General features: G+C 43.8%; 1 protein-coding gene across 1 annotated transcript in view; it reads left to right on the top strand.

Moving 5' to 3' along the window:
* The window catches only part of BTBD11 (BTB (POZ) domain containing 11), a 520,423-nt gene that overhangs the window by 311,473 nt on the left and 183,627 nt on the right, over window positions 1–25,323 (top strand). Inside the window, exon 3 of the mRNA XM_006897535.1 lies at window positions 9,402–9,606. Coding sequence (XP_006897597.1) covers window positions 9,402–9,606 — 205 coding nt within the window. The remainder of the gene's footprint in view (window positions 1–9,401; window positions 9,607–25,323) is intronic.

Below are 25,323 nucleotides of genomic sequence, written 5' to 3'. Positions count from 1 at the left end.
AGGCTGTGCCAAGAAATCTGGAGGAGAATCACCTGCCCATTGACTGGAAGAGAGATATATTTATTCCCATTCAAAAAAAAAAAAAAAAGGTGATCCAACAGTAAGGAAATTATCAAACAATATCACTAATATCACATGTAAGCAAAATCCTGCTGAAAATTATTCAAAAAAATGACTGGAATAGTACATTGACAGAGAAACAGACATATAAGCTGGGTTTAAAAGAGGCTGTGGCATTAAGGACATCATAGCCAATGTCAGATGGATTTTGGCTGAGAGCAAAGAATATCAGAAGAATGTCTATTTGTGTTTTATTGACTATGCAAAGGCATTTGACTGTGTGGATCACAACAAATTGTGGCTAACAATTTGAGAAGAATGAGAAGAGTGTCAGTCCCAGAACACTTGACTGTGCTCATGAGAAACCTTCATTTGGACAAGGAACCAGTCATCAGAACAGAGCAAGGCAATCTGTATGGTTCAAAATCAAGAAGGGAGTATGTCAGGGATGTGTTCTGTCTCTGTACCTTTTCAATCTATATACAGAACAGATCATTCGAGAGGCTGGAGACTTCATGAGGAGGAATGTGGCATCAGGACTGGAGAGAAATTCATTCAACAACCTGTGTTATGCAGATGACACAACCTTATCTGCTGAAACTGAGGAGGACCTGAGGGGCTTACTGCAGAAGGTCAAGGACTGCAGTATTCAATACAGTTTGCAGCTCAACATCAAGGAAACAGAGATTCTCACCACCAGGCCAACTAGCAGTACCATGATAGAGAAGAGATTGAGATTGTTAATTTCATCTTAATTGGCTCCACAATCAACACTCTTGGCACCAACAGTCAGGAAATCAAAAGCCGAATTACATTAGAAAAGTCTATTGTTAGGCACGTCTCCAGAGTGCTGAAGAGCAACTATGTCAGTCTGGAGACTAAAATGCACCTACCTGATCCAGCCCATGGTCTTCACAATTATTTACTATGCATCGGAGAGCTAGACAGTGACTAAGGTAGAAGTGATGGTGGAAGAATTAATGCCTTTGAGTTGTGGTGCTGGAGAAGAGTATTAAACATACCATAGCCTGCCAAGCGAAGAAATGGGTCTGTCCTGGAAAGGGTGAAACCAAGTTGCTCCTTGGAGACAGGATTTTGAAGCTCCGTCTCACATGCTTTGGGGATGTTGCCAAGAGGGACCAGTCCTTGGAGGAGGACATCATGCTTGGAAAGGTGGAGGGTCAGCGCAGGAGAGGAAGACCCCCGATGGGATGGATTGACACAATAACTGGGGTAATGGAGGTACGTGTGTCAGAGACAGCGAGATTGACTCGTGACAGAGCAGGATTCAGAGCTATTGTTCATAGGGTCACTCTGAGTCTCTGTCGACTCAATAGCACATAACAACAACAACAAACGTAGTGAAAAATTTTGCTGCAATCTCCACCAGCTACTCTTTGGAAGAAGGATGGGCAATCTCCTCCCAGGTGATTTACTGCCTCTGCAAGTCGGCCGGAGGGCCAGCGATGAATGAGTTACAACTCGATGGCCCCCGACAACAACTTCAGGGGACGAACAGAGAAATGAGCACAACCCCGCCTGACCCCAGATGGAAAGTGCAAGAAAGTAAATTCAACTCAATAAGCTGATTTTTCTGAGACTGCAAGTTGCATATGTCATCCTTCAAGGTCCAGAACCTGAAAAATTGGAAGCCTGTGCCGCCCCACAGTGCTGGGAGACAGAGAAATCCCTGGTCAACACTTTGCTGTATTTTCCTGGTGTTTATTTATTGCATAGTTTTTAATAACATAATCCTGATCACACGCTATACATTTTTTAATTCTTCTATTTTTTTTCTGCTTGGGACTTTAAGGCAAGGATTTTTTTTTTCTTAATGTTCCGGCTCTATCTAAACATTTTTAATGGCTGCATATGTTCTTATCTTGTTGTGCGGATGGACCAATGTCTATTTAACTTCTATTTTTTTAATGTTTGGTCTTATATTTCCTTTTCTGACTTAAGACTCTTGTAAATATGGGTTGGGTAAAAATCCTTGGGCATAGGGATTTTACTGCATTTAGGATTCTAACTTTGGGACAGAGTCCCAGAAAGGGACTTATTGAATTGAGGTTAGAAACATTTGTTAACATCCCTGCTGCATAATGCCAAATTGCTTCAAGATGGAATTAGTGCTTGCCAAGGCTGGGATGGGTTGCTTCTGAAGGGAAGACACAGAAGAGGTAGGTTCAAAAGCCCCAGCCTTAGAGGCAGACAAACTTAAGTGGAAATTTTCGTTCTGCCTCATACTAACCTGAGACCTTGAACTTCAGTGTCTTATCTGTATAAGGCTTCTCAACCTCAGTACTATTAGTACGTGGGGTGGATGATTTATCATGGTTGTTGATTGCCTTCGAGTCAAGCACGACTCATAGTGACCCTATGAACAAAAGGCCCAAAGCCCCTCTACAACTATTGACATTCATCCAAAGTTCATAGAGTTTCTGGAGGCAAGTTGTTTAGGAAGTGGATGACTCTCCTGCTTCCAAACCTGTGTGAATTCCAAGATCATATGCTCTATTATAGTGGACATGAAAAGGTGAGAAAAAACAGGGTCACTTTCGTAGTTAAAAAGGCCATTTCTAGATCCATCTTGAAATACAATATTGAAAGTTACCGGATAATATTCATATGCATACAAGGAAAACCTGTTAACACCACTATCATTGACATATTGGGTATTAGTGAAATGAGATGGATTGGTATGGAACATTATCATGGTAGAGGCTATCTTATGCATTGTAGGACATTCAGCAGCATCTCTGGCACCCCTACCCTCACCGCTGCTTCATGCTAGTAGTTTCCCCCAGTTTGATCAACCAAAACTATCTCCAGACATTGCCAGTGATCCCTGGGAGATATAGGTTTCCCAGCTGAGTCACAGCTGTGACATCGAAGTAAAATGCATGCACACTGTGGGGACCAGCATTCTGTGTATTAGGTGTTTTTGCACGGTGCACGGTACAAGCACTTTGCAACCAGCTGCTAACCAAAAGTTAGCCATCTGAGCCCACCCAGCCACTCCACCAAGAACACCCCGCCAGCAGCTTCTGTGGAGATTCTCAGATACAAGTGTGTTGCCATCAAGTCATTTCTGATTCATAATGAACACTCCCCACCCCCTGGGTTTCCAAGGCTGTAAATCTTGGAGGAACCTGCATGTCTTTCTCCCCAGCACATGGTAGACTATGCCACAATCGAGAAAACGCCAAGAGCAGTTCTACTCCACCCCACGTGGGCTGCCGTGAATCACACTGTCTCAATGGCATTGAGTTGGGTTTGACTTGACACGGGTAGATAGATCATCAATAAGCCCCGGCAGTTTGAACCCACAGAGAAATGCTATAAAGATTAAATCTTCTTTCTTTACAGAAGGGGGAAAAAACCCCAAAATCCCTTCTGTAAAGATTTCAGCCAAGAAAATTCTCTGGGGCATTCTTGTTCGGTCGTATAGAGCTAGAATTGGCTGCCTACAATAGATGCTTTGTCATTGTAGCCATTGCTAATATTATTAACACCAGGGACAAGAGTGGTTTCTCACTGCTGGGTGCTATCAAGAGGACTTCTGCTAAGACAGACGCTCTTGGTCAGAGGCTGTCCTGCCTGCAGGGTTCTCTGGGTCTTTGACCATTTGGCCAAACCTTCCACTGACTCTTGCCTGTACCTCTCCAGTGACCACAGTGTGGCTGGTCAGTGGTGTAGACACAGGATAATTTCTCAGGGCATCCTGATGGCCACCTGAAGCCTCTCTCCCTCCTCCTTGCCCTAGGCTCACTCTGGCTCACCTGTTGATGTCTGCAGCACAGCCTTCCTTATGGAGGATTGTGGGAATTGACAGGGGATAGTTAACAGAAGCCCAGATTCCAAAACCTGCGCCTCCCTGGGAGCGAGGGACGCTGGCAACACAGCTTCCCAGGCATTGCTTCGGGATGCGTCCACCAGACACCCAGCCCCTCTGCAGAGTTCACCTGCCACTTTTAGGTCCCCATGTGGCATCTCTTAGGTTGCCACCACTCCTCCCTGCTCTGCTGTGCCTCATCTTGGGGCTGCCCACTACTTGAGGCTGGGGGCCACCCAAGCACCCTGCATGAAAGCCAACCAGTGGCCACACCTACCTTTAGAGACCCATAAACCAAGCCAAGAACAGTGTCTCCAGCCCTTTCCAAAGCTGCTGGCATCAGGCTCATCTTGTAATTTCTTCAGCCCGCTCTCCCCACCCCCACAGTGTCCACCAGTGGTGCTGCTGCCACAAGATGCCACTTAAAGCCTACATGTGCCACACAGCTGACTGAGACTTCACCATCCCTCCCTGTGTCCCTGCTGCCACCTTCTCATCGCTCATTGAGGCAGCTCTGTACACACTCTTGAGCCACATGGCCCCAGTTCTTGCACTCGATGACAGGGTGACCTGAGGGAAGTGCCTTAACCCATGACTGGCCCACCGTTTCCTCCTCTGTCATGTGGTTTTGCCATCAGGACCTACCGCACTGGCTTGGTGGGTGTGATTGTGTCAAGTTCTCTAAACTGTCTGTGCCTGGTGTGATCTTGAAGCTCCTGGCTGTAGCTTCAGCCGATAGTACTGGCAGATGTGTGTGTCCAGGAGAAGCAGGTAGGTCCCCTGCCCTTTGTGCCTTTCAGAGGAGAGGCCCCACTGAGCAGTTTCTATTGGCCTTCACAGTGCCCTGTGTCAGTTGAAAACTAATTGCCGTAAGCATCATTTTCCATAGATTTGCAGCTGTCCCCAGGGCCCCAGAGGCAGCAGCTGCCTTCCAATCCTTTTCACAGGTTTTGGGGGGGAAACTTCTTGAGCTCTGCCTGCCTCTAGGCTGGAGGTCCATCTGAGGGCTGACCTCTGCTGATTTCTGATCAACCTTCAGGCTGACATCCCCATTGAGTTAGTTACTCTCCACCTCTCCAGGACCTCTCTTCTGAGAGGGTCAGGTCCATTCCCAGAGCCTCCTGGGTCACATATTCCAGTTGCCCTTGCACCACCTTCCAGTCCATACAGGCACCAAGGGGTCAGACTCCAAGGGTCCCAGGCTGGCCATGAGGTTGACTAGCCACCTGAGTCCCCCAGTCGACTGAGCCCACGCTACCCAGGAACGCACAAGGGCATGTTCTTTGAGGCTTAGGACTTGCCTCGAGGCAGAGGTTAGATCTGTGCCCTCATCAGAATCTTGTGGTGCAATAACTAAAGCATTCGCTTTGGAGCACAGATTGGATGGAATCAGAGGCTTCCATTCATTGCCCCGATGACAGCCAGGCAAGGTGACTCCTCCCTGGATTCTCCTGCCTCTGAAATGAATGCAGCCATGACTGTCTCATACGGTTCTCATCTAACTGCGTCAGAAGGTGTCTCTAAGTGGCCTGAGTCAGGTGGAGGGTCAGGAAGTCATGGTTCCCTACCTCTGCTGCCTCCACTTGTGGGAAACAAGAAGTGTCCCCATAACTGGCCCCATGCTCTGCCTCCCACCTCTACATCTCTTCCTTGGTTTCTTCTCAACATTTGCTCACTGGGAACTCTTAGCTAGTCATCATTTGAGGCTGCCAGTTATTAGTGGGGAGCTCTGGTGTCCCAGGAGTTAAGGAGCCGTGCCCTCAATCTGAAGGCATTCTGAAGGCAGTTTGAACCCACCAGCTGCTCTGTGGGAGAATGATGGGCAGTCTCCTCCTGTGAGATTAAATTGCCTCAGAAAACCTGCTAGAGTCAGCTGTGAGTTGGTTCCAACTCGAGGGTACCTAACAACAACAATTATTAGTACATCAGACAGATCTAAGTGGCTAGTGGCAGACTGAGCTTCCTTTTAAGGAACGAGGATTCTGAAAGATGAGAGAATGAAGAGGAGAGGGAAGGAATAGCTGAGGTTCTAGACATGTACCACAGGACGCCCAGAGGGAACAGGTTGTTGGGGGAGATTTCAAAGACTTGTCAGCCCAGCAATGAAGTAGACAGTCAGACACCCAGGATGTGGGGTGTGGTTAGCACTAGCCCTGCATGTCCTAGTCACCAGAGCTGTTGGTGTCACTCTCTACAGGAACAGAAGCGGGCAGGCCAAGGCAGCAGCTTTTTTCATGCTCACAAAGTGGCAGGTACTTCTGCACCTTGCACTTAACACTCACAGCCACCTGAGAGGTGACTGTTAATTTCCTCACTCAAGAAGGGGAATTGATGAGGCATTCGTGCTTCTTGCCTTCTGTGTGAGAGATACAGGTTCGAGTCCTGGCCGATGTACTTTATGCTCTCATCTTCTGTGGAGGCTTGTGTGTTGCTGTGATGCCAAATACGTGTCAGTGGAGCTTCCAGAATAAATAACACAGAGTAAAAGGCAAGGTCTGGCAATCACCTTTTGCTTTTTGGGTTTTTTTTTAATTATTATTAAATTTTATTAGTTTTAATGAACATTTACAGAGATTTTGGGTTTTCATTCATTCATTGTTGCACTATTTTCTCTACCTTCCCCCTCCAGATCATTCCTCATTTTCCCCCCCTTGAAAGTCTGTTTTAATTGTCCAATTGCCACAGTGCTTGTCAAAGCCAATTCTGATTAATCTCCTTTGTCAGTGTGTCCTTTGTCATTCCCTATCACTCCTCCCTGAGAGAGATTTCACCCTGATTCATAAGGAAAAGGGGATGGCGTATTCTCTTAGCTACTTCCTGCTGAAAAGGCAATCACCTTTTGAAGGGCAGTCACTGAAAACTCTGTGGATCTCAAAGGTCCGATCCACATCAGGTCCTGGGACTGCAGAACCTCATTCCATTATGTATGGGTTGTCAGGCTTAGGAGGTTCACGCTAACAACAATGAGAAGTCAAGTGACTTGTGTTTGCATTTAAGTGAGTTGCTATTGTTTGGAAAACTGACAAGGAAAAACACAATTTTAATATAGCACCCCAAATATGGTTTGACAGGAAAAGTACCGTGTGACAGCAGGTGGAAGATGGTGAGAATTCAGGAGGGTTTCCTGGAAGAAAAAATAATTATAAATAAATAAACAAAGAAAGAAAGAAAGAAATAATTCTATCCATAAAACACATACATAAATAAACACATATATAAATTGTTGTTGTTATGTGTCATCAAGTCACTTGCAACTCATAGTGACCCTATGTACAACAGCCCTAAAATCTGCTCTGTCTTGGGCTAATTGCACTATCTCCAATACACTCACCCCAATTACCCCAGTCACTGAATCAATCCACCTCATAGAGGGCCTTCTCCTCCTGCACTGTCCCTCCTCACTCCCAAGCATGATGTCCCTCTCCAAGGACCGGTCCCTCCTTACAACATGTCCAAAGTATGTTAGACAGAACCTCAGAATCCTTGCCTTCAAGGAGTAGCCTGATTTAACCCTCTCCAGGATGAATCTGTTTCCATAGTATTATTTATAATATAAAGAATAATATAATGTATATATATATATAAAGAATTACATATATATCCACTTCCTAAACAACATGCCTCTGGAAACTCTATGAACCTTGAGAAATGACAATAGCTGTAGAAAGGCTTCAGATCTTTTGCGCTATGAGTCGTGCTTTACTCAGCGGCAATCAACAACAATATAGTTCGAATAATTCAGTCATGTGTGATTCCTGAATGGTAAGCAGATGTAGAGGAGAAAGGAGAATGTTCTGGATCGTTGTTGCTAGGTGCCATCCGCTTGACTATGACTCATAGTGACCCTGTGAACAACAGATTGAAGCCTTGCCCTGTCCTGCACCAGCCTCATGATCTCCACCACGCACAAGCTCACGGTTACCGTCACTGTGTCAATTCATCTCGTTGTGAGTCTTCCTCTCTTTCTCAGACCCTCGACTTTTTCCAAGTAGGATATCTTTTCCCAAGGACGGTGCCTCCTAACAACACGGTCAAAGCATATGAGACAAAGTTTCTCATCTTTGCTTCTAAAGGAGTACCATGGTCCAGCACTTCCTGCAAGAAAGGTTTGTTCTTTTAGCAGTCACTGGTATTGATGGAACAGCATCTGCAAAGGCTCGGAGGTCTGGTCACACATAGCCCACTCTTTTTTTTTTACAGGCTATTATTATTATTATTAATTTTAATAGACATTTACAGAGGTTTTGGATTTCCATTCATTCATTGCCACACTTTTCTCCCTGCCCACCCCTCCCCATGAGCTCGCTTCCCCCTCCGAAGAGAAAAAAAAAATTCCTTCATTAGTATACAATTCCCATGTCCCTTCCCCCCGATCCCCCACCCCGAGTACACTTCTCTATACAACCTTAATTCTGGATTCCTGTGCTAACCATAATACTCAATCATATATCACTTCTAATCTGTTCTTTCCCTCATCTGTTTCAATACAATATACATAATTTATCCAGTTTTTTCTGTTATACCCCACCCTGATGTCAGACCCATTCTACAACAGTGGCACCATGCAGTATTTGTCCCTTTATGACTGAGATATTTAACTCAGCATAATGTCCTCCAGAGTCACCCACTTTGAATAATATTGCATGAGTTCCTTATTTTTCAATGCTGCGTAGTATTCCATTGTGTGGAGAAACTGGAACTCTTATTCACTGTTGGTGGGAATGTAAGATGGTGCAACCACTGTGGAAGGTGGTGTGGCGCTTTCTCAAAAAATTGCAAATAGAGATACCATTTGACCCAGCTATCCCATTACTGGGAATATACCCCAGAGAGACCATGTCTGCCATCCAAGCAGATATATGCACACCCATGTTTATTGCAGCTTTGTTTACAATAGCAAACAGCTGGAAGCAGCCTAAGGGCCCATCAACAAATGAATGGATAGAGAAGCTGTGGTATAGCCCACTCTTTTTACTTCAAGTAAGATTAGGCTGTAACAACATATGACAGAGTGTGCCGTGAGGCCACGAGGTATTCATAAAGAAGCAGTCACAGAGAACTTTCTGGACCTTGTTTGAAATAGTGAATTCCAGGAGGGCAGAAATGAAATTATCTCAGTATCCCTCCGTGCTTGAAAACCATTTGCACTGGGTCAATTTCGATTCACAGTGACCCTGTGTATTTCAGAACAGAGCTGTGCTCCATCCAGAGTGGATGGTTTGTCAAAAGTAGAGCACTAGGCCTTCCAAGGGTGGGCTCAAACTTCCAATCTTTTGGTTAACAGCTGAGAGTGTTAACTGCACAAACCTACAAAATGGTAATCATTTGTTCACATGAATAATTGAATGGTTTCTTCTTTGCTTCGTGTGTGAGTTGGAGGACCCACGGGGCTATCTGGTTGACCAAGGGAATCCCAGCATCAGAATATCTGATTGACCCCATCAATTGCATCTTCTCTGCATGTCTTAGTTGCCCGGAGGGTCTGAAATCTCTCTTCTGTCCACAGGTGACCTGGTGTCCCGGGCAATGCATCACCTGCAGCCCCTCAATGCCAAGCACCATGGCAATGGCACCCCCCTGCACCAAAAGCAGGGGGCACTCTACTGGGAGCCTGAGGCCCTGTACACCCTTTGCTATTTCATGCACTGCCCGCAGATGGAATGGGAAAACCCCAACGTGGAGCCTTCCAAAGTCAACCTCCAGGTGGAAAGGTAAGACTTGCCTTGCTTTGGATGACCGAAGAGAAGATCTTGCCTTCTGGCCAACACTGCCTTGCAGTGAGAGAGTGCTTCCTGCTAGATGGAGGAGAGAGGGGACAAAGGGCAAGATTCTGGCAGTAAGAACTACCTACATCCCAAGAATCTTGCTGTAGGGGTCCAGATGGGAGCCTTGTACCCTGAGAGGGTCCCTGGTACTGGAATTGGGGGTCTTTGAAGTGGATTTCCATAGGGCTGGTCAGGTTCAGTCATTTTTCTAGAATAATAAAAATAGTCTGAGTGTAAAATAAAAATGCACTTCAGTTTGATCACCTGTAAAATAGAGACACTGATCAAATTCTTCATGGGACTATTTAAAGATGAAATCATTTGAACAGTACCTGGCACTTGTTAAATACTCAGTAGGTTTCAGCTTCCCTATACCTCATTTATCTTTTTGAGAGGGGGGCGGGGTGAAGGGTGAAAGTTTACAAATCGTATAAGCTTTCACTTTGATCGTCATCGTAAATGTTCTCTGTATGGCGCCAAACAAGTCCCAGTTCAGGCTCAATGCTAAGTTCCCTTCTGCTTCGTGGGTCCAAGGAGTTTTGAAAAGCTGTGTCTGCCAGGATGGATTGAGGCTTAATGAGGCTCCTTTGCAAAGCCACAATGTCCCTGGCTTCCAGTTACATGCAAAGCCTAGGCTAGACGGAGGTTGTTTGGTTTCTCAGAATCCCAAATTAGCATCAGCATTTCAATCCAGTCTGGAATTACATTAATCGGGATTACTCCAGCCTCCCAACACCCTGGCCAGATCACAGGGTTTGCTGTGTGCCTGTTTTCACAAGTACGCATGTGCCAGAAGGAGGAGTGGCAGAAGGCTTGTGGTTCCTGCACAAAACATAATCTAAGTCACACACCGATGTCCTGCCTTTGGGGGGAGAATGGAAACCATTGTTCTCAGCCTGTCAATCAAACCATGTACATACTGGGGTCAAACCCCCATCCCCACCTCTTTTGTGGGAGTGAGATTTCTCTAACATACCTCCTCCACTTTGTCTTCACTTTCATCTCATTCCCGATGAGCCCCAGGCAGACATCCCTCCTCTAACCTCCACTCATCAGGCTCAACCTCCCGGCTTCCACAGCCACATCTCACACTCGCAGGCCGGTCCTCGGCTTCAACAGCCACATCTCATACTTGCAGGCCGGTCCTCGTAGAATAGCCTCGCTCATTTCTGTCTGGCACTTGCTGAGGTTTGTAATCACGTGTGCTTCTGTGCAATGGGCTGTGGTTTGTGAGCTTCGTGAAGGGAGAGCACACAACCATGGCCCCACTCCACACCCAACACCAAGCTCATTGTCTATCACAAAGCAGGAAGGAACCAAATACTTATTGAGTGAAAGAATAAACAAATCCATCTATCCAACTGCCTATGGAACATTTCAATCTGCGGGTCTAAGAAACCACCTCAAAGCCACCACCATTGTCATCAGCCTTTAAGAATGGCGTTCCCAGTACCCTATCCCCCCCAGTCCCAAACCTGGGCTCCTTTCTCATTTCCTCTCATGCCCAGGACAATCAGTAGGTCTTATTGGCCTCTCTCCCCTTTCTGTGTGCCTTCCTCTCCAGACCACCAGCGCTGACAGCTGGCCTTCAGGGACTTGTCCTGACTTCAGCTACTACTGCCGATTCTTCCTTCTTCTTATGAGGCTTTTTGTTGAAATATAGTTCACGTAACATCAAATTTACCACTCAAAGTGTATCATTCAGAGTCACACACACACACAAATTAAAGTATGTAATTCATTGGTTTTTAGTATACAGGTGTGTGTTGTGTAATGCCTGATTGGTCAGTGTCCAGGCTCCTGATAAGTCTGTGATCCCGTACATTTTTTTGGAGGGGTATTTTTTTGTTGGTTTTGTTGGTTTGCATGTAGTCATTCATATACATCAGGTTTTATACCTGTGCTTTGTGCTTTATACAATCACTCATATACATTATTTTTAAATAATTAATTAATTACCTTTACTCTGTGTCTGTTTTCACTCCATCTTTTCAAGCCCTCATTGAATCTTTCCCATTACTTCACCCTCCTCCCCCCCTTGCTTCGGCTAGCCTAGCAATTTTTTCCTTTCTCCTTTTTCTGCCCCCTTGCTCTTTTGAACATTTATACATATCTTTTTTAAATTTTTTTTGTTTGTTTTTATATTAAATTTTTTTATTAACTTCAGTGAATATTTACAGAGATTTTGGATTCCCATTCATTCACGGTTGCACTTTTTGCCCCGCCCACCCCACCCCCACCCCCAGCTCTCTCTTCTCCTTGAAAAGCAAAAGACAAACTCCTTCATTGATATACAATCCCCCCGCACCACCCCCCACCCCTACCCCGAGTATACTCCACTCTGCAACCCTCATTATATCCAAACTCTTAGGATAAACATAATGCCCTAAAATATATTACTTTTAAACTGTTCTCTCCCTCATCGGCTTCAATGCAGTCATTTATACATATCTTACTTACCTTCCTATTTGCACAGTAGTGGCCTTATGCAAGATCTGAGATAGTTCAACAAAATGCCCTGTAGTTTCTCCTAAGGTTCATAGTATTTTACAAAGTCATAGCTCCTTAGTGCTGCATAGTATTCCACTGTGTGAATGTACTGCAGTTTCTCAATCCGTTCACTTGTTGATGAGCATTTGGGCTGCTTCTGCTTTCTTCCTCTAGTGAATAATGCTGCTGTGAACCTGTGTGTACATTTCATTGATTTTTCAAGGGACAATAGCTCTCTTTTTGTTTATTATGCCACCATAGAGTGGTTTTAAAACTCCAGACCCAGACTTTTGTAGCACTGAGAAACAGGTAAAAGACAGGCAAGTGAGTCAGAGTACCTGGCCCTGGACTGTGTCCTGTGGGAAGGAGATGGTGGATCTGAGCACCGTCAGCAGATGTTAAAGGCTTGACAGCAGAGTTTCCCAGTGTAATACCTGTTTTGATTTCTTGACTTCTGCTTCCATGAATGTTGACTGTGCATCCAAATAAAATTAAATCCTTGACAACTTCAAACTTTTCTCCATCTATCATGATGTTACCTGTTGGTCCAGGTGAAAGGATTTCTTGTTTTCTTTATATTTAAGTAGGATCCATACTAAAGGCTGCAGTCTTTGATCTTCTTCAGTAAGTGCTTCATGTCTTTTTACTTTTCGCAAGCTAAGCTGTGTCATCTGCATAACGCAGGTTATCAATGAGTCTTCCTCCACACCTGAATTTACAGTCTTCTTCATAGAGGCCAACTTCTTGGATGATTTACTCATCTTCCATGTTGAATGTGTTGTTGTTCATTGACTTCAAGTTTCAACCGACTCATAACTGACCCTCCCGATCAGAAAAGAGCATACATTTTGGAAATCCAGCTCTGCTTTCTCCTAGCTCTGAGAACTTCAACAAGTTATTTCACCTCCCTTTGCCTTTTTAATTCATCGGAAAAACAAGAGCACGGTCAGCCTCATGGAACTGGTTCAGGAAATGAATTAAATTTTATAATGAGGTCATCAAGTGTCACGCCTGGCACCTGGGACACTCACCTTCCCCACCTGTCTTCTTTCCTCCACTCCAGTATTGATGTCCTTACAGCACCTGTATGTGATTCTTTCTGGAGGAAACCATTTCTTTCTATTCCCTGATGGAATCGGTGTTGGTATTTCCCATCTGAAAACGCACAGGGAAAGAACTTCAGACTGTAGTTTTTTCCATTCAAGTGCTTACACTAGCTACCTACCAAAACCTTCAAATGAGAGATTTCCAGTGGGACTCAGGACTCTGGTTTGGAGTTATTTCTCTTTCTCTCCTTTTCCCCCCAAATCAAACAACCTCTTGACTCTATTCCAGTAAAGTCAAGCAGAGCACTGATATTAGACTATACGCTCTTTAAGAACAAGGAGCTGAATTGTTTTTTCTTTCTACCCATGTCCAACAGAGAGCCTGGGAAGCAGTTGTTGATTGAAATATGGACTGTTTTATGCCTCAGACCTCCTCCTCCTCTTGTCAGAGAACATTTTCCTGGCGAAGACTCTATGCCCAACTTGCCTATTTCATGTGGACACAGATTTAGAGTAAAACTACATTAGTTTTGGATAGGCCTGTTTTTCATTGTGGGATTTTGAAAAAGCTGAGTGCCAGTGTGAAATTTCTATGGTTTAAGTTTTTCCAGAAATGTAACCACTAGTCTCTGAGCATTTAAGACTTTTCAGGTATATCGTCTTTGTTTTCTTTTTAAAGAAGTATATTTTATAATCTTTATGCACAGGCAATATTTCTTTTCTAAGTGGTAGTGGTAAGTATTAACGCCTTGATTAATTGTAATCGTTGTTATTTTTGTTCTGTGCCATTAAGTCCAACTCATAACAACCCTACCGGCAGATTAAAACTACCCCATAAGGTTTCCCTCCTGTTTTTTAAATACCTGATTCAAAGTCATGGTATTTTCAAAGGCTTGCTCTGCGTCCGAACGTTGGATAATGAGTAATGACAGAACAATTGACGCCTTTGGGTTGTGATGTTAGAGAAGAGGACTGACTATCACTGGGATTGCCAGAAGAACAAACACATACATTTTGGAGACAGTTCTCCTTGAATATTTGGGGCTTCCTCTCAGGAGATGCACTTCCTTGGAAAAGGACATCAAGCTTGGAAAAGTGAAGGGTCAGCAAAAGAGAGAAAGACCCTCAACAAGATGGACTGATACAGTAAATGTAACAATGGGCTTAAGATGAGGGTGGTACATTAAAGGGCAAGGTTCAGGTCCATTTTCACAACGTCACTGAGTCATCACTGACCCGATATCTTCTAACAACAACATAGGATTTCTCAGGCTGCTTTCTCTATGGAAGCAAATCATCAAGTGGTTGTTGGTTGGTTGGTGTTGTTTTTTAATTCTCCTCTGGAGTTGCTAGTGAGTTTGAACCGCTAATCTTCCAGTTAACAGCAGAGTACTTAACCATCGTTCCACTTATTGTTAGCTACCTCCTATTGAGTTGGCTCAGACTAATAGGGACCCAGTTACAACAGTATGAAGCACTGACCAGTCTTTCTCCATCTTCCTAATCTCTGCTGTGTCCATTGTTAACTCTTGTGTCAGTCCATCCCATTGAGGGCTGAGCTCTCTTCTGCTGACACTCTACATTTCCAAGACAATGTCCTTCTCCAGGGACCAGCCCTTCCTTGTAACATCCTCAAAGTGTGTGAGATGAAATCTCGTCCTCTCTTCTTTGGAACATTCTGGTTACACTTCTTCCAAGACATTCTGTGATGTGTTCAATATGCTTCTCCCACTCCTCGATTCAAAGGAATCAATTCTTCTTTGGTCTTTATTCATTGCACACTGTTTCTTCTGTGTCCCATCAAGTTGGAACCAACCCGTAGCTGACCCTCCAGGGGGTTTTCTGAGGGAGTTAATCACACAGGAGGAGACTGCCCATCTTTCTCCATGGAGAAGCTGGTGAGATTTGAACCACATGCCTTCAGGATTGTAGCACAGCTTCTTGCCACTAGGCCGCCATTGCACCACTTGTTTTGAAAGAGAATCTTCTTTAGTCTAGGGCAGCATTTCCCCCCCCCCCATGTCATTACTGGAAGTATCAATCATTCCTAGATGTCCTTGCCATGGCTGATTTCAGTAATGTGTTACCACAAAATGAAGGGAAAAAAATAGTAGGTTAAATTGGATTATTTTGTTATTTCAGGCAGCTGGTAATGTCTGGGAAAGACAATAAGCAGCCTTGCCCAGAAAACTAGGCAATTATGTAGTTCCACTCTCCCTCAATGTCACTGATGACAAGCCAGACAGAATTTCTATCCAGGCAGGGGCAGCCCTTAACCCTTTCTCTGTAAGCAGATTGTGCTGACGTAGCGGACTTTCTCATAGGGGACTCTCAACTGCAAATAAGTTTATATCACCAATAATCATCAACTGTTTGGGGACAAATAATGCTGAGAAAATCAGTCGTAACAAATGGAAGAATTTACACTTGAAGAAACAGAGTTAACAAAACAAACAGAATAGAGCATTAGAAAGTGAATGGCTCCAAATGTATCCTCCCTGACACTGACTCTGTCAAGAGGTTACTTCAGCACATCAATTCATAATGTTTTTTTCTTGTGGGACACATAACAGGTGATATTCTAATTTCAGCATATTCTCTGTAACCATTCTGGAAGGCAGTTTGGCGCTTCCTTAAAAAGCTGAACATAGAAATTCCATATGACCCCGCTATTCCACTACTTGGAATATACTCGGAGAATATGAGAACTGAGGCACAAACTGAGATTTGTCCACCAATGTTCATAGCAGCATTATTCACCAACGCAAGAACATGGAAACAGCCCAAATGTCCAACCACAAACGAATGGATTGAGACATTATGGTACATTCACACAATGGAATACTATGCAACACAATGGAGCAATAACTTTGTAAATTATTACCTAACCTGGGAAGGACTGGAGAGCATTATGCTGAGTGAACTAATTCAGTCCCACAAGGACAAATATTGTATAAGACTGTTATTGTAGAATGAGTATAAGGATCCAGGATGGGTGAGAGTGGCTGGAAGCAGAAGGTTGTGAATGTGCAGGGGAAGGAGGGGGGTTGTACAATTTGATGGGTGGGGGGCTGAGGGAAATGAAAAGACTTTGTTCAAATTTGTATTAGAATTTTGTAAATAACCTAATGAAAGAAAAAAAAATTCAACATACTCTCATGGGCATATTCAGAACTATGCAAAATTTTCAGCATAATTCTTCTCTATCCTTTTCCACTGAGAAATATATGTTACAGTACACGTGGAAGCATCTTTCTTACGAGCAGAATGCTTAGAAAAGTTTGACTGGTAAAGCGGAAAAAATTCCTCTTGAGTTGGCCAGTATGGACAAAGGGATAACAAATTGTTTCTCTTCCTGCAGGAGAATTTGACCTTGGGCTAATTCTGTAGTTGTGTTCCCCTGGAAACCTGATAAAAATTGTAGTGTCAACTATGTTACTAAGCTTCACTTAGGATAAAAATCACCCCAGATTGTTAAATTACTTCTGGCATGGTAGCACTCATAACTATTTCATAAAGAGCCACAGCCTTGACTTCCCTGAATGAATTGACTGTTATAACTGAATATATATACCGTGTGGGGACCTTGGAAGCTATTTCTATGGAGTTGTAGGAGGTATCACGGGTTTTAAACCAGGGCAGCTTTCACAACCAACAAGTACTCTTACCTCCCCATATCTGAGCATCACTCGAGTGGAAGATAGATCCCAGATAGCTGGTTCACTGCTGCTTGGATGTTGCCACTAAAAGGAGCACACTGATGCTGCCCTCTGTGCTGGACCAAGAGTGGTCCGTGATAGACCCATGAATCTAAGTGGTTAGTAGAGCTTAACATTCAAGATCCCTAGCTGTCACAAACCAGTTACACTTGATGGTCTTCCAAAAGGTTACAGTTCAAACTCATCCAGCCAGCTTTACCACAAAAGAAAAAGTCTAACTGTCTGCTTCTGTTAAGAGTGTAACCCCAACAAAAATTCCCTGTGGAGAAGTTCTACTGACATAAACTTGCCACGAGTTGGAATCAACAGGACAGCAGTCAACAACAATAAGGCTTCTGGTGGGCACTGAACCTCCACACGCTAGAGCAGTGTCCAGTCTGCACCCTAGAACCACGCCGGCAGATGACGCAGTCACCATTGTTGAGCTTAATAAACACTTGACCTCACACCACTGTTACTGGGTAGTGGACGCTCTCAGCAGGACCTCTGTCATCACTGCCTCTGAAAGTCAGATATCTTGGCAGCAAAGATTTCATGATGCACTTACGTCACTCTACTTGCTTCCATATCAGTGAAGTGTCAGTCACGTGCCAGCACGCTCGCTACTAGGGAGACTAGCAAAGTGGATTTCTATCTTGTAAAGGAATACATTGATATTTTGGGAAAATTCTCAACATGTCGTAAGGTCTTCAGTGGATCCAGGAAGCCAATTTTTTTTTCTTTTACAAAAGTCTACTACTACCCAGGGAGCTCTGGTGGCCTAGTGGCAAGAAGCTGCACTGCAATCCCAGAGGTATGCAGTTTGAATCCACCAGATACTCTGCTGGAGAAGGAGGGGCAATCTCCTCCTGTACCAGTCAGATCTGATTTGACGGTACACACACAAAATAATAATAAAAAAAATTTTTAAAAGTCTACTACCTTTTTAAAAGCATTCATAAGTTAACAGCTTGTGCAATCCATTAGCTGTTTGCCTCACAATTGATTGCTTTACACACTCCAACGGAGAACTAGAATATTTCCCAATATAGGACTTTCTTGGTCTAACACCCTCAGAAACTCAATGGCAAGAAAGAAGAAGAAAGAGGGAGCGTTTGATGGCATCCTAAGAACATACTTTGGACATGTTATCAGTGGGACCAGTCTTTGGGGAAGGTCACCATGCTTGGTAAATAGGTCAGCCAAAAGAGGAGGACCTGCAAAGAGATGGGCTGATACAGGGACTGCAGTGCTGGGCTCACATCAGTCCACAGTTGTGAGGGCGGTGCTGGCCCTACATGAGATCATTACCACCAAGAGTCAGAACTGACTTGAAGGCACCTAACTTCTTTCAGGTATTTCTCCCACAGAGCCACTAGGTGTGCACTGACCATCACCCCTCTGTTAGACATTGAGTGCTTTTTAAACCAGTTGCACCACCAGGGCTCCATCACAACCCGTTAACAGGGACTAAATTAGTGTAGTAGCAGTTGACCATCTATGGTGCAGAGCTACCTTATCAACTGTTTTTTTAATAAATAGAATTTTTTTGAAACACAGCTATACACACTTTTATGTATTGTTTATGGAAGGCAGTCTTCAATTCTGCCAAGTTCCCAAGTTAAACTAATTCTACCGGTCATGGACTATGCTTTGAATAGCATGATATTGCAGTATTTGGTCTATTCATCTTCTTTAGTCACCTATTCTGGTCCACTTTGGAGAATTGATGCCTTTGAGCTGTGTGCTGGAGAAGAGTGTTGAGTATACCATGGACTGCTAGGAGAATGAACAGGTTCATCCTAGAGAGGGTGAAGCCAGGCTGCTTCTTGGAGGCAAGGATTCTGAATCTTCATCTGACATACTTTGGACGTGTTGCGAGGAGGAACCAGTCCTTGGAGAGGGATGTCATGCTTGGGAGAGTGGAGGGACAGTGCAAGGGAGGAAACCCCTTGATGAGATGGACTGACTCAATGACTGGGGTAATGGGGATAGGTGTGTTTGAGACAGTGAGATTGGCACAGTTTAGAGTAAGGTTTAGGGCTGTTGTACATAGGGTCAGTATGAGTCGCAAATGACTCAACAACACATAACAACAACAACAACAAGGCCAATAAAGAAACTTTTGTCATTCTTCTTGTCTCCCCATTATACAATTGTTTTGGGATTTTATATATTTTTTAACTTTAATATTGGTTGTTGTTCATTATTATGTACTATCGAGTTGGAATTGACTCACAACTGGGTTTTCAAAGGTTGTAAATCACACAGGAGAAGATTGCCCATCTTCATAGCAGCAGGTGGATTCAAACCCTCATACCTTTAGGTTTGCAGTACAATCCCTTACCACTCCACCACCTATAAATGGCTTTGGTGTTGTCAAGTCAACTACAACTCACAGCAACCTTATGAACAACAGATGTGACCCCTGCCCTACCCTGCGCCATCCTATCCTGTACCATCCTCATGACCTCTTCATTTTTCAAGCCCATGGGTACAGTCACTGTTTCAATATAGCTTATTACGAATCTTACCTTTCTGCACACCCATGTTTACCACAGCTTTGTTCACAATAGCAAGGATTTGGAAACAAGCTAAGTGCCCATCAACAAACGAATGGATAGAGAAGCTGTGGTATGTTCACACCATGGAATACTACGCTGCATTGAAAAACAAGGAACTCGTGCAATATTATACAAAATGGGTGACCCTGGAGGACATTATGCTGAGTGAAGTATCTCAGTCACAAAAGGATAAATACTGCATACTGCCAGGACTGACATCGGGTTTGGAGGGAGAGATAGATGGGATAAATTATGTATACTGCATTGAAACAGATGAGGGAGAGAACTGTTTAAAAGGAATATATGATTAGATATTATTGTCATGGCAATAGGCTGCATAGTGGAGTTGACCTGGGGGGAGGGATTGTATAACAATGAGAGAATTTTTTTTTACTTTTCAAAGAGAAGAGCGAACTGAAGTGGGGGATTAAGCAGGGAGAAAAGTGCAACAATGAATGAATGGAAATCCAAGGTCTCTGTAAACTTTCATTAAAATTAATAAAAAAAATTTTTAAGAAAAGAATCTTTAAAAAAAAAAACAATCTTCTCTTTCTCAGACCCCTCACCTTTCCCAGCATAATATCTTTTTCCAAGGACTGGCCCCTTCTGCTAACATGCCTAAAATATATGAAATGACATTTCACCATCCTTGCCTCTAAGAAACACTCTGGTTCCACTTCCTCTAAGACAGATTTGTTTTTTTCTTTTGGAAGTTAATAAGATATTTAGTACTCTTCTCCAACATGACAATTCAAAGGCATCAATAATTCTTCGGTCAACTATAGTTATTGTCCAATTTTGGGGTGCATAGGAAGCAATTGAAAATCATCATGACTTGGATCAGATGTACCTTAGTCTTTACACTGACATCCTTGCTCTTTAACACTTTAGAGAAGTCTGTTCATAGGATATGTTCCCAATTCAACACGTATTTTGATTTCTTGACTACTGCTATCATGAGTGTTGATTGTGGATCCAAGAAAAATGAAATCATTGAAAATGTCAATCTTTTCTCCATCTGTCGTATGTCTATTGGCCCTGAGGTGAGGGTTTATGTTTCCTTGATTTTAAGATGCATAGCTTGTTGTTGTTGCTGCTGCTGCTGCTGCTGTTGTTGTGTGCTGTTGAGGTGTCTGTGACTCATAGCAACACTATAATAGCTATGAACTCTGCCCTATCCTGAGCCAGTTTTACTGTCTCCAACACGCCTACCCCCACTTTCTCAGTTACTGTGTCAATCTATTTCATCTTAAGACTTCCTCTCTTTTGCTGCCCCTCCACCCTTCCAAACATGATGTCCGTCCCCTGGCAACATAGTCAAAGTATTTGAGATAGAGCTTCAAAATCCTTCCCTCCAAGGAGCAACTTCGTTTTACCCTTTCCAGGACAGACCTGTTAGTTTTGTTGGCAGTGCATATTCAGTATTCTTCTCCAGCACCACAGTTCAAAGTTCACAGTTCAAAGTTATTCTTCTATCATCCTTTTTCATTGTCAATCTTTCTAACATATAGCAAATAATTGAAAATACTGTGGCCTGAATCAGACACACCATAGTCACTATACCGGCATCATTGCTCTTTAGCACTCTAGAGAGATCCATGAAGCAGATTTTCCAGAAATTCGTTTCTTGATTTCCTGACTACTGGTGCCAAGGGTGTTGATTATGGAACTCAGTAAGCTGTAACTGTTAACAATCTCAATCTCTTCTCAATCTATCGTGGTGCTTGGCCCAGTGGTGAGGATCTTTGTTTTCTTGCTATTGAGTCAATTTTGGAGACTAAAGTCCTTGACCTTCTGCAGTAAACACTTGAGGTGCTCCTCAGTCTCAGCAAGCAAGGTTATCCAAAATGACTGAACAGTACATCGACAAAGAACTACCAGAAGTACAAGCTGGGTTTAGAAGAGGTCATGGCACTAGGGACATCATTGCCAATGTCAGATGGATCTTGACTGAAAGCAAATAGCACCAGAGGAATGTCTTATTTGTGTTTCATTAACTATGCAAAGGCATTTGACTGTGTGTGCATCACAACAAATTGTGGCTGACCTTGAGGAAAATGGGAATCCCAGAACGCCTGACTATGCTCATGCAAAACCTATACTTGGACCAAAAAGCAGTCATCAGAACAGAGCAAGGAAACACTGCATGGTTCAAAATCAAGAAATTAGTGCATCAGGGATGTGTTCTTTACCCATGCTTTTATTTTTCGTGAGAAAAATTTATATTTAGAATTAGCCAGCTGAACTCAGTTTAGATGATTCCAATTTTTTTGGCAACATCCAAAGCCTCACCATCAGGAGCAAGTTAAACATAGGTCTTCTCTCCACCAGGCCTAATCTAGGTGTTTACCTTAGCCACATCAATGCCATAGAGCTTCTTTATGGTTTGTTTGATTTGGTGCTTGTTGGCCTTGACATCCACAATAAATGCAAGTGTGTTGTTATCTTCTGTCTTCTTCCTGGCTGACTCAGTGGTCAGGGGAAGCCTGATGATGGCAGAGTGGTCAAGCTTGTTTCTCCTGGCGGCGCTCTTCCAGGGGTATTTTGGCTGCCTTCAGAGTCTCAGCATCTTAAGCCACCAGAAGGTGGGTGATGTGCAGATTTTCTTTTCTTTTCTTCCTTTTTTCTGTGTGTGTGTGGCTGTGGCTGCCCTTCAGTTCTGTCTGCTTGGCCTTTGAGACTTCAGTTTTAGGAGGGACAAGGGCTTCCTTCTTGGCTTTCGACACCACCTTGTTCTCCATACTTTTAAAATCTATATGCAGAACACATCATTCAGAGGCTGGACAGTGTGAGGAGGAATGTGGTGTCGGGATTGGAGGAAGACTCATCAAGAATCTGCATTATATAGATGATAACAGCATAACTTATTGTTGTTATTGTTGTTGACTGCCATCAAGGCAAGTGTGACTCATAGCGACTCTATGAACAAAAGACCGAATACCTTTCCATAACTGTTGTCAATTCCAAGTTCATAGAATTTCCAGAGGCATGTGGTTTAGGAAGTGGATGCCACTCCTGCTTCCAAACCTGTTTTACACCTGGGAGCTCCACCAAACACTGTTCACATTGGGAAACCATTCTGGTATTTGATACCCCAATGGCACAAGGTTCAGCATCACAGCAAACCCAGGTTACTTCATACTGCACATTAACAGAGAGTGATTTACGAAGTGGAAGAGTGTTCCTCCAGATATAAACAGCACAAGTTTCATTTAGCTTAGCACGTAGTAAAATCCAAAAGCAGTTGTCATCAAGTCAGGTTTGACTCCTGGTATAACCCCAAGTGTTTTGGCACAGGATTTCCAATGCTGTCATATTTTGGAAGTAATTCCAGGTCTTCTTCTGAGGCGAGAGACAAAATTCTCGGTTAGTAACCAAACACTTACCGAGTTGTTTGTATCACCCACAGACTCCAGCACAGAGTGGGTATAAATGAATACTCCCCAGACTTCAAGGGTATATTTAGACGCCCATGCTGCCCCACCTCCACCCCAGCACTCACGGGATCCTAAATCTCTGCAATTGATTGGCCTGGATATATTCCAAAGTTCAACCAGGGCCAACCTGCAAAAGTCTCAGGCTCTGGAGAAACAGGAGCTAAGGGAAGGCTCTGAGCATCCAAATATAATGATCACCCTCCGCCCAGAGGCTTCTCTAGCTTGACTCCAAAATAGCAAATTAGCAACAAGCTGTGCGAGGGAAAGGTGAGGCCAATTTGACAGGTGTCCCGTGGAGAAGCGTGAGGGCAGATCCTAAACTTGGCCAGCTCTCGGGCTGTTAAACACTGCCAGCCCCCAGGGCTTGTCAAACAGCTTCTGATCAGTTGCCAGCAGGGTGTTTTGGGGGTTTTATTGCTGCCAGCCATGGGGAGGACTGTTGCTCCTGGCCACAGGTGACAAACTCAGGGACTTGAATTCAACAGCAGCCTTTCTCTACCTCCAACCCGCAGATTTAGGCCGATCAAATACAAACACAGCTGCACTTGGACATTTCAATGTTCGGTTCTTTTCTGAATCCTGTTACACTGGTTGCCATTGCAGGCTGATCTGATCCAATCTCAGAACTCAGACCTGTGCCCAGAATTGATTCTGACTCATCACAACCTGATAGGACAGAGCAGAACTGTCCCAAGTGTTTCCAAGGCCATCATCTTTACGGAAGCACCCTCCCCCATCGTTCTCCCTCAGAACAACTACTTGGGTTTCAACCATTAGTCTTCAGGTTCACAGCTGATTGCTTTAACAACTTGCACTACAAGGATGCCTTCGGTCCCACCCCAGCTTCTCTTCATTTTAGGGGGGAAATGACATAAAAATAAGGAACTCACGCAGCATTATTGATGACACTAGTCACTAGTTAAGTGCAGCTATTTAACATTTATTGAAATTTTGTTAAAATGATATTGGTCATATTGGTACCCACATTTCAGATGCACAACAGATACACGTGGCTGGTGGTTCCTGTATTAAACAGCACAAATAGAGAATATTTTCATCATCATGGGAGCATCTAATTAGAAAATGAGTCTCTGAAAAGCAGCACTCCCAAAGGGACAAAACAAAGAGTATTGCTGAGACCAGGGCTAGGCAGAAGCATATTCCATGTTTCCATGATCTGACCATCTTAGAACCAGGTTTCTTAAAGCAACCAACATCAGCATCCCTGTCAAGATTTGCCTAGTGTTTTCTATGTCAGCTTCTGTTCTAAATGTATTAGATCATTTAATCCTTACGTATATTAGAACGCCGGTGGTGCAGTGGTTAAGGGCTCCACTGCTAACTAAAGGTTGACAGTTCAGATCCACCTGATGACTCCATAGGCAGGAGGGCTCAGGATTCCCTGCTAACAAAAAGCCTGAAACCTACAACAATGAAAGAATTTTTTTTTCTTAAAGAGAAAAGCAAACGGAGACAGGGTGGTAGAGGGGGGAACAAGGAGGAAAATGTGCAATAATGAATGAATGGAAATCCAAGTTTTCTACAAACTTTCATTAAAAAATCTTAATTAAAAAAGTATTTGCAATAAATAAATCATTGAACATGGAAGAAGAAAGAGAGAGGGAAAGAAAGGGAGAGGGAGGAAGGAAGGGAGAATGGACTAAAGAAAGGGACGGAGAGGGGAGGGGGGGAAGGAAGGAGGGAGGGAGGGAGGGAGGGAGGAAGGAAGGAAGGAAGGAAGGAGCCTGAAACTCCTAACAGGAAACACCCTTGCTTTCATATGCTTTCCCTGTTCTCTAACTGTCCCTTCTACATTTTTCCCCAGTATGTTGTTGTCGTTATGTGCCGTCGAGTCATTTGCAACTCATAGCGACCAGATGTACAACAGCCCTAAACTCTGCTCTGTCCTGTGCCAATCACACTGTCTATGACACTCCCATCCCAATTATCCCAGTCACTGAATCAATCCACCTCATAGAGGGCCTTCCTCTCCTGCACTGTCCCTCCACCCTCCCAAGCATGATGTCCTTCTCCAAGGACCTGTCTCTCCTCACAACATGTCCAAAGTATGTTAGACGGAGCCTCAGAATCCGTGCCTCCAAGGAGCCACCCGGTTTAACCCTTTCCAGGACAAATCTGTTTGTTTTCCTAGCAGTCCATGGTATTCTCAATAATCTTCTCTAGCAACACAGCTCAAAGACATCAATTCTCCTTCTATCCTCCTTGGTCAGTGTCCAACTCTCTGATGCATAACAGGTGATTGCGAAGACCATAGCCTGTATCAGATGCACCTTAGTCTCCAGAGAGACACCATTGCTCTTCAGTACTTTGGAGAGGTCCCTAACAGCAGACTTTCCCATGGCAATGCGCCTTTTAATTTCCTGGCTGCTGGTGCCAAGACTGTTGACTGTGGAGCCAAGCAAGCTAA

Source organism: Elephantulus edwardii, unplaced genomic scaffold (assembly GCF_000299155.1).
Source record: "Elephantulus edwardii isolate Elephantulus edwardi_28Jun2011 unplaced genomic scaffold, EleEdw1.0 scaffold00211, whole genome shotgun sequence".
Classification (NCBI taxonomy): Eukaryota; Metazoa; Chordata; class Mammalia; order Macroscelidea; family Macroscelididae; genus Elephantulus; species Elephantulus edwardii.
Note: the sequence above shows the minus strand (reverse complement) of the source record. Positions and strands in the feature narration are given on the sequence as shown.